Source organism: Poromitra crassiceps (genome assembly GCF_964638095.1).
Source record: "Poromitra crassiceps genome assembly, chromosome: 8".
Classification (NCBI taxonomy): Eukaryota; Metazoa; Chordata; class Actinopteri; order Beryciformes; family Melamphaidae; genus Poromitra; species Poromitra crassiceps.
Window position 1 is genome coordinate 29,128,148 of NC_139629.1, and position 10,547 is coordinate 29,138,694.

Genomic DNA, 10,547 nt, shown 5'->3' on the forward strand with positions numbered 1-10,547 from the left:
TATATGTACGTATATGCGGGTAATGCAATGTATATGCAGTGTAATTATCAATTTTGTAATTATTTGAATTTGAGAATTGTTGTCTCTGTTTTGTTTATAATTGATTATTCGATAATCATTTTTCTGTTTGTATAGCTTGTTTAAGTAAGAAGGGTAGGCGCTATAAGCTATAGCTTCAGCCTACACCTTTTCGGTCAAACAGCCTTGTGCTGCTTTGCTTGTACTTTTTTTTTGTTTTATTTTATGAAATGTTTTAATTGCCCATGACCGAAATAAATAAATAAATAAATAAATAAAAAACGTTAGCTACACTGAAGATTTTTCTGGCGCACACATATATCTGGTAACCAGATTCTTGTTCCTATATTGTGCATTGGTCACGCTCCAGGACCGACCAACCAACCAACCAACCAACCAACCAACCGAGTGACTTATAGAGCTGCTGGCCATGCTGACCGCAGCTAATTCATATAATATTTATATAGGGACTGGGCTACTACCTACCTTTCCCCCCCCCCCATTTTCTCCCCAATTGTACTTGGCTAATTTCCCCCCTGCTGCCCCGGTCGCTGCTCCACCCTCTGCCGATCTGGGGAGAGCCGTAGAGTTGCACCATGCTTCCTCCCGACACATGCAGTTGCCAGCCACTTCTTTTCACCTGACAACGGGGAGCTTCACCGGCACGATGTAGCACGTGGGAGGATCACGCTATTCCCACCAGTTCCCTTCCACCCCGTCCAGTTGCCTCGACCGACCAGAGGAGGCGCTAGTGCAGCGACCAGGACACATACCCCCAATCCGGCTTCCCACCCGCAGACACAGCCAATCGTGCCTGTATGGATGCCCGACCAAGCCAGAGGTAACACGGGGGTGCGAACCTGCGACCCTCATGTTGGTAGGCAGGGAATCTACCGTTACACTACCCCGGACACCCTACTACCTACTTTTTTGACCCACTTTTTGATATTTGTATGCACACATTTCTCAAACTGAAATTATTGTAGTTGTTTTACAGCTTGATAATAATGTGGGTAATTATGCCACGTTTGGTGTGATCTGTGTTATCACGGTGCCTGATGCTCACTATCAGAAGCCAAATATGAGATAAATAATGATGCATGAAACTGAAATACTGCATAAGGAGGACCCATTCAGAGAGGGGTGGAGCCTCATTGGACAGGTGGGGCTGGTCCAGTGAATGTATCTTTCACAAAGGAGGAGGCAGTGAGGATGGAGGGAGGGAGAGGAGGAGACTCTGTGGACTTCTCTCTGTCCTCTCTGCAGTGAACAGCAGCGCAAACCTTTCTGACAGCAACTGAGTGGGGGAACGCGATGCCTTTTGGTGCAATATGTGCGCACTCTGAAGAAATAAAGAAGGTAAGACGCTTCGCTCTTTTCCCTTGGCACCTTTTTCACTGAGTTACCTTTAATTTCCCCTAATATAGCTCATCAATCAGTTTCAACATGTGGTGCTGAGTAGCCTATCACCCACTAGGTGGCGTTTATAAAATTAGCCTAAGAATGAGTCTAAACATAATATCACCTGATTGGACGTCCATCCATCATATACACATGTACTGTTTCTGGTGTGTGTGTGTGTGTGTGTGTGTGTGTGTGTGTGTGTGTGTGTGTGTGTGTGTGTGTGTGTGTGTGTGTGTGTGTGTGTGTGTGTGCGTGCGTGTCTGCGTGCGTGCGTCAATGATGACAATTTATATTCAACCATTCATTTCAAACACGGTAATGAAAAGCAATATTTGATTTTTTTATTATTATTATTTTACAATGAATGAAAAGCAGCATGCCTGTCGATCTTCGTGCAGCATATTGAAAAGGTTTGCCCTCACCAGGCTGCCCCAGGCTACAATCTGAAAAACATTGATGAGAACTTTGCAGTAAACAAAACAGTGCCTGAATTGGATGGAAAGGAGGTGGCGAGTAGAAGTGACTATGAAGCAGATTAAATAATACATTTCTCATGAGCCAGCAGGGGGCTGAATGAAGTCTGAATCCTAAGATCCTGTGAGAGAGAGAAAAATGACACTAGCTCTCACAATGGTTGATAACACAAAACCATTTCTACTGCAGCCTTTTTTGAAGTGACAGTGGCACTTTGCAGGATTATCAGTACTTTAAAGTTATTTCATGATGAATTTCAGACACTGACTGTTCCCCCAAATGGATATAGCATTTTGGAAATACACTTCAAATCTACGTTTGTCATTCCACTCGCCCATATAGACCAGACACAAACTTTCAGATTACAGATACAAACACGGCATACATCTCTATAGGCAGCAGACTAGATTAGAAACAACTGCAAATAGTTTCACAGACTGTGTATCAAAAGGATATTGGGTGTTTGATGTGATCAGAATAGGAATCACGCATATATATGTATATATACATATATACATACTGTATATATATATATATAAGTATTTATATTATATATGTGTATTTGTCTTGGTAGTATTGGTGTGTGGACATATGTTGGTGGTACACATCAGTGATTCTCAAACTTTTTTGGCTTCAGCACACGCTTTCCGTGATTTCTGAATCCAAGTACCCTTTCTTTACCTTTTGCCCACTGGTCTGCGGGTGGGAAGCCGGATTAGGGGTATGTGTCCTGGTCGCTGCGCTAGCGCCTCCTCTGGTCGGTTGGGGCGCCTGTTCGGGGCGGAAGGGAACTGGTGGGAAGAGCGTGATCCTCCCACGTGCTACGTCCTGCCGGTGAAGCTCCCCGCTGTCAGGTGAAAAGAAGTGGCTGGCAACAGCGCATGTGTCGGAGGAAGCATGGTGCTAGTCTACGGCTCTCCCTAGATCGGCAGAGGGTGGAGCAGCGACCGGGGCAGCAGGGGGGAATTGGCCAAGTACACTTGGGGAGAAATCAGAAGGAAAGAAACGTCATGAGAAAACTATAGCATAATTGGAGTGAAACTGCAGAAAGCTACAATTTTCACTCAATCAATTGATGACACCATCACTGATGACATCACTGATGACATCATAACTGCTATCCATTATCCGTTCCTGACTGAATGAATGAATGACTCACACCAAAAAGCCTTCTCTTGACCACGCGCTGAATAGAATTCCTGACTTACCCCCAAAAAGCGAATGGCTTTTAGGATAAACAGTGACATGTCTGTCATAAATCATTTGATTTGATGACATCACTGAATATGTCACAATTTCTATGACTTAATGATGAATGCCCATGTGCAGGGCATTGATGTCTGGGGACAGACATATTGGGTCTATCTCACACCCGGTGCAAGGTGTTATCACTGCTAGTTTCTAGCGCTCAAAATCTCCCTTTTTTTGTTGTATTACCACTGGGTCAGTACATCAAAGGATGTGTTTCAGCAACCCAATCAATCACACTGCTAAATTCCAAAATATATAGATTTTCAGCAGAAAAACGTGGAAACATTGTTAAGTATCTCTTTAAAAGAGATTTTGAGTGCTAGAAACTAGCAATGACAGCACAGCCCTTGCACCGGGCGAAAGATAGGGCCCACAGTGATGACATCATCCCTGATGACAATTGCCCTGTGGGCTCGTGCCTACGACCGAATCACACGCGTGACAGTACAACAGCACTCCCTCCCATGAAAACACAGCTGGTGTGAATCACACGCGTGACAGTACAACAGCACTCCCTCCCATGAAAACACAGCTGGTGTGATGACAGTACAACAGCACTCCCTCCCATGAAAACACAGCTGGTGTGATGACAGTACAACAGCACTCCCTCCCATGAAAACACAGCTGGTGTGATGACAGTACAACAGCACTCCCTCCCATGAAAACACAGCTGGTGTGATGACAGTACAACAGCACTCCCTCCCATGAAAACACAGCTGGTGTGATGACAGTACAACAGCACTCCCTCCCATGAAAACACAGCTGGTGTGATGACAGTACAACAGCACTCCCTCCCATGAAAACACAGCTGGTGTGATGACAGTACAACAGCACTCCCTCCCATGAAAACACAGCTGGTGTGATGACAGTACAACAGCACTCCCTCCCATGAAAACACAGCTGGTGTGATTGAATATGGCCCATATCTCTGAAGTTCTGTAACAAAATCCTAATTATGAATCCAGTCTCAGATGTGATTTGCTAACTTTTTTAAATGTAATAACGGCCATTCGGAGTGGATCAGGAAAGCAGTGTCTTACTGGATTTCCTCAAAGGCAGAGAGCACTACCTCGCCACATGATCCAGTAATGCAAGAACACCTTTGGACTTCCTCTGCAGATTAGAGTGTCATGATATTCACTGCTCGCTTTTAATCAAATAGTACGTGCGGGGAGAGGGAGATGCGTGCTGAGTAGAGGGAGATGCGTGCTGAGTAGGTACGTGGGGGGAGAGGGAGATGCGTGCTGAGTAGGTACGTGGGGGGAGAGGGAGATGCGTGCTGAGTAGGTACGTGGGGGGAGAGGGAGATGCGTGCTGAGTAGAGGGAGATGCGTGCTGAGTAGGTACGTGGGGGGAGAGGGAGATGCGTGCTGAGTAGGTACGTGGGGGGAGAGGGAGATGCGTGCTGAGTAGGGCGTTACATAGACTTGTCGACGTGTGCGGAGAGAGGGAGAGATGCGTGCTGAGTAGGGCGTTACGTGCGGGGAGAGGGAGATGCGTGCTGAGTAGGGCGTTACGTTACGTGCCTACTCTACTATGGTTAGAGGAGATAACGGTATACAATACAAATACACAATTTCTATCAAGAGTTTAGATGGCTTCCAGTTGGTACACGCGGGCAGGAGCTGCTGTGAGAGCACCAGCATGGGTGGTGGTAGCTCTGGTCCAGGGCACTCTCTTGGAAGATATTGCTCTCCCTAGCCCCCTCTCACTGAGCTCAATGGCTAATTGTATGGTCAGTGACGAGAGGGCGCTAGGGAGAGGCATCTTGAGAGAGGCCCTGGACCAGAGCTAGGATGGTGGATGGTGCAACAACGTGTGTGCAACCCGGACATCGAACTGTTAGCAGTAAGGCCTTGGCCACACTGATCTGTGGTGTCTGTCCGTGTGCGTTCATTTCTCTGTTCACTTCCATTCATTTTCAATGACAGCTGTCCGACTGTCCGTGGAACACTCAGAAGCGTACGTATCCAGAAGATTTGTATATGTTTTGATGGACAGAAAGTTGAAGAGGGATGAACTTTTTCTGGATGGATCAGATTCGAGGTCTCGAGAGGAGGCGTTCTGAGATTTGTTTCAACTTTTCAAAGAAGATGGCGGCCGAGGCGGTGAAGGAGGCTATAATTAATGCTATGTACACCATCCCGCTGTTGTACAACGTGATAGTCAATGTCACCGTCTGATTTCACCATCTAATCTGGTCATTCAGTGGCATTTTATTGCCACATAAGTAACGTAGCGCACAGAGCTAACAGCTAGCTGACGCCAGCTTTCTTCTTCTCTCGGTTTATATGCGGGTCGCTGACACCTTCAAGGTGCTTACCGCCACCTGCTGTACAAGTAGGTTACTTGTACATGCAACGGACATAAATCTATCCGTCTATCCGTTCTGTCCATTTTATGACGGATCAGTGTGGCCAAGGCCTAAGTCTCCATTCATATTACTTCTAATGTTTACTACTACTACTACTTTTTGCTTGTTAGATTTTTTACAGGCACTGCGCCACCTGACGGTGACGTGACTTTTTGGGTAGAAAGTTCGACTTGAAAAAAATCTTCCTCGTGCTGAGTGTCTGAGTTGGGATGTGATGCTGGTCATCTGAGAAATACATGTCCTTAGCTTGAGATAGTTCACAACATGGATGGATGAGTTGAGTTCCCGAAACTTCTAGTGACATTTATACTTGATGATTGCCTATTGAATATGGCACGGTTAACTTGTTCCACCCACAGTCTGCCTATTGTGTTGAGCCTGTCTATATTTCTTAGGCTACATGGTGAACAGCTATCTAGTTTCACTCTTTTGCTATAAACAACACACGTTGTACCGACCAGTGTTGGGGGTACCGCTTTAGCAGCCATTCTTTTCACACGTATACTTCCACTCTCATGAGACTCACGAGGGACTCTGATGCACTCTGTTACACTCACACCCCTAAACTCACTCCACACCTGGGCGTCACTCCCACGTTAAGGGCTTCCCCAGGGGTGCATGTGGGAATGGAATCCACGCTCTCCCACTTCCAAAGTGCACACACTAACCGTCACACCAAGAGCTAGAGTGAACTCTGGCGGACCTGATTAACGGCCTTCATACTGGCGAGTGAGTGAGTTCAACCATCTCGCTATCCCTCGAGACTCACAAGGACTCTGATTTCACTCGGTTACATCAGTGGCCGAGGGAACCTGGCCGCCCAATAGGAGGCTGACCTCGTTGTGTCGTCGTCGGAGCTCCTCCTGCAGTCTCTTGGCGGTGTTGGCCTCCAGCTCCAGCTCGGCTAACCTGGCCTCCAGCAGCTGGATCTTAGCCTGCAGCTTAACCTCCCTGATCTCTGTCTGTGTCTTTCTCTCCTTCTGGGCCCGTGATGCCCTCTGCAACTTGTCGTATTTCTGCTGCAGCTCGGCCTCTCTCTCATGCAGCTGGTGCTTCTCCTTCATCCACTCCACGTGATGCTCCTCCACCTGCCTCTCGGCCTTGTGCTGGCTCCTCTCCACCTGTCCGCGGGCCATCTTCAGCTCCTCTCTCACTCTGTCCAGAGTGTTTCTGAGCTGCTGGTTTGTCTCCAGCAGCGTCCCCAGCTGGACGCCGAGAGCCTGGTTCTGCTGCTTCAGGTCTGCCAGCTCTGCTTTCTGTCTGTCCAGCTCCTCCAGCTGCAGGCGTTGTTGCTCCAGTTTGACCCTCAGGCTCTGAAGCTCTCTGAGGGCTGACTCCTCCCTCCGCTGGGCACTGCAGATCTGCTGCTCCAGCTCTGCCAGCCGGGTCTCCAGGTCCAACTTATCCTCATGTAGCGCTGAGGTCTTGCGGAGCTCATCCTCGCGGGCCGCCTGCACCTTCCTCACCAGCTCCCTCTCCTTCTCCACAAGGAGCTCCTGCAGGCCATCGACCTGCCCCTGTAGTGTGTCTCTCTCTCTCTCCACCACTCTTCTCCCCCGCGCAGACTCCAGCTTGATGTTGTCCACCTCCTTCTTGTGTGAGTGCTTCAAGCTTTCGAACTGGCAGGTGAGGGTGTTGACCTCTCTCTCAGCTCGGTGCAGTCGTCCGGTCAGCTGGCCGTTCTGCTCGTGGCTGAGCCGCAGCTCGCTCTTTAGATGCTCCAGCTTGAGACGCAGTGACTGGCACTCCGCCTCCAGCGTCTTGATGAGCTGGACGCTCTGCGCGCTGTCGGCCTGCTGGACCAAGTCGTCCCGCTGTGCGTGCAGCTCTGCCACCTCTCCTTCCAGACCATTCAGACGCATGTGCAGGAGTGCCTTCTCCCTCTGCACTGGAGAGCCCAGCTCCTCCAGCTGCTGCTGCTGGGTGTTCTCCAGGTCCTGCAGCCTGAGATGCATCAAAGAGAGCTCTGTCTGATGCTGCTCCTGCAGAATGCTGGATACGGGCCCCTCAGAGCTGGGGATGAGCTGGGGTAGGGGAAGAGACGTGGAGGTCAGGGGGATAGGCCCACCGGCAGAGGGAACCTGGCCGGCCAATAGGAGACGGCCAAAGTCAATGTGTCGTCGCTGCAACTCCTTCAGCTGCTGGCGCAGCTGAGCCGGCTCCTCCGAGGACGACGTGCGTCTCTTGGCGGCGCTGACCTCCAGCTCCAGCTCACCTATCCTGGCCTCCAGCAGCTGGATCTTATCCTGCAGCTCCTTCTCCCTGTTCTCCGTCTGTGTCTTTCTCTCCTTCTGGGCCCGTGCTGTCTTCTGCAGCTTGTCGTTGGCCTGGCTGCATTTCTGCTGCAGCTTCAACCACTCAACATGATGCTCCTCCAGCTGCCTCTGGGCCTCATGCTGGCTCCTCTCCACCTGGCCGCGGGCCATCCTCAGCTCCTCCCTCGCTCTGTCCAGTGTGTTTCTGAGCTGCTGGTTCGTCTCCTGCAGCTCGCCTTGAGAGTGAGACAGCGTCCCCAACTGGACGCCCAGATCCTGGTTCTGCTGCTTCAGGTCAACCAGCTCTGCTTTCTGTCTGTCCAGCTCCTCCAGCTGCGAGCCTTGTTGCTGCAGTTTGATCCTCAGGCTCTGAAGCTCTCTGCGGGCTGACTCCTCGCCTTCCTGGGCACTGCAGAGACGCTGCTCCCACTCCTCTTGGTGGGTGTGGCCAGCAGCATCCTGCAGCACCCTCTGCTGCTCCAGCTCTGCCAGCCGAATCTCCAGGTCCAACTTGTCCTCGTCCAGCGCTGCGGTCTTGCGGAGCTCGTCCTCGCGGGCTGCCTGCACCCTCCTCACAAACTCCCTCTCCTTCTCCGCCAGGAGCTCCTTCTGATGCTCTACAGTCACCGAGAGCAGCTCCAGGTCTGTCTGCAGGCCGTCAACCTGCCCCTGCAGTGTGTCTCTCTCTCTCTCCACCTCTCCTCTCCCCCGGGCAGACTCCAGCTTGGCGTTGCCCACCTCCATCTTGTGCGAGTGCTTCAAGCTTTCAACCTGACAGGTGCGGGCGTTGACCTCTCTCTCAGCTCGGTGCAGTCGTCCGGTCAGCTGGACGTTCTGCTCGTCGCTGAGCCGCAGCTCGTTCTCCAGACGCTCCAGCCGGAGACTCAGTGACTGGCACCCCGCCTCCAGCGTCTTGATGTTGGCCTGGGACTCGACTAGCTGGCGGAGCTGGACGCATTGTATGCTGTCGGCCTGCTGGCCAGACTCGACCAGCTGGGTGCGCAGTTCTGCCACCTCTCCCTCCAGGGCCTTCAGACGCACAAGAAGCTGGGTCTTCTCCAGCAGCAGAGCCTCCACGTGCCGAGTGTCCCGGGCCGGGTGGCGGGAGGCAGCCGCCAGCTCCTCCTGATCCCGCACCTCCTTGTCCCTCTCCTCTGCCTCATAGTGGAACCTCCTCTCCTCCAGGACTCGAGTATGTTCTTCTCTTTCATGGTCAAACTGGGACTTAAGGAGGGCGAAGTTGTACCGCAGCTTGTTGTACTCTGACCGGTACTTCTCCGCCTCCTCCTCCAGCTTGTTGAATCGCTCTCTGACCGGAGCCTCCATCTCCTGCTGCACCTGGGCTCTGAGCATCTCCAACCTCTGAGGGGTCATCAGCTGATGTTTCATCTCCTCCAGCTCCTTGGTCTTGTCCAGCAGCTCTCCCCTCAGCTGGGCCAGCAGCAGCTGCAGCTTCTCCTGCCCAGCCTGATGCTGGCATAGCACCCGCTTCAGCTCGGCCTGTGCCTGCGTGTGTGCCTGCTGCAGCCTGCTGTGTTCCCCCTTCAGGGTCTCATAGTTGCACTTGTGGTTTTCACACCTCGTCCTCTCATCGCTCAGCATCTTCAGCAGCTCCGTCTCTGTCCCCCCCGGGCCGGGGGGGTCCAGCAGGCCGGGGGGGTGCAGCGACATCACTCACTGATATCACTTACGCATAAAATTGGTGATGTTGATTTGCACCGGTCCTACTTATTGTCTCTGCAGGGAAGGATTTATGACATCACTGATGTCAGAATTTCTTTGACATCATCAGTGTCTGTCATCAATCACTGATATGACTTATATGTATAGAATAGGTGATGTCACCAGCGATGTCACTTGTGCACTGATGATGATGTCATCGGTGATGTCACCGCTCTGCAGAAGCAGTTAGGCTACTCCACACATCTCTTCACTGTCACCTGAACATGAGGGTTGCTGTGAGGAGCTGGCAAAGTTATAACTAGCATTAATTACTACAGCCATGTAACTAACGCCAGACAAGGTCCAATTAAAACCCTGGAAAGTAAAATGTGGTAAAGAAGAATCTCCCAGACAACACATTTTCTCCTTGTACGAATGTCTTAGGAACGCAGAGGTTCTCTTCAGGAAGTTTTTACTGAGGTTCAGGTGAAAGACAAGACTGCTTGGGGTTGGAGCAACTCAGACAGTCAGACAGACGTTTCTTGATTATAATAATAATAATAATAATAAGAATAAGAATAAGAATAAGAATAAGTATAAGAAATTAAAATGGGGTAATTGGGACATAACAGGAGATCATCTAGAGATGTAGGTATGTATTCTGGCCCAGGGCAGATGGTGCTACATGTAAATGAAATGCAATTCTTTCAGCAAACATCCCAAGACCTCAAAGTCGCTCTCCTATTTACTGTTCACAGCTCCAGGAGATCAGTGTGGTATCTGTGTTCACAGCTCCAGGAGATCAGTGTGGTATCTGATTAAAGACTTGTTTCTCTGGTTTCTAAACTCTGGGAGAGTTATTCATATTTACTAATATAATACAAACTGGACTGCCCAATGATGTCGTGTTGAAATGACTTGAAATGTCTTCTTACATTTCACTTCATGCAGCATGTTGATAAGCTGCTTTTACTTGATACATTGAATTATTTACACCTCAATCAATATATGTAAATCTTTATTGTAACCTCAGTGCTCTAATGCAGGCTGGGGGGTGTGGGGAAGAGGGGTTAATATAGCTACTGCAATATAGGTCCTGCCCTCCTCAA

The 10,547-nt window shown here is 50.1% G+C and overlaps 1 protein-coding gene across 1 annotated transcript; it reads right to left on the reverse strand.

Moving 5' to 3' along the window:
* Positions 1–6,303: 6,303 nt before the first annotated feature.
* On the reverse strand, positions 6,304–9,180 carry LOC310780625 (centrosomal protein of 83 kDa-like; the record flags this gene model as incomplete). Its single annotated transcript, XM_083641151.1, has 1 exon — positions 6,304–9,180. Exon 1 carries the CDS (start codon positions 9,163–9,165, stop codon positions 6,304–6,306), a length of 2,862 nt encoding a protein of 953 aa, XP_083497277.1. The 5' UTR covers positions 9,166–9,180.
* Positions 9,181–10,547: the final 1,367 nt, after the last annotated feature.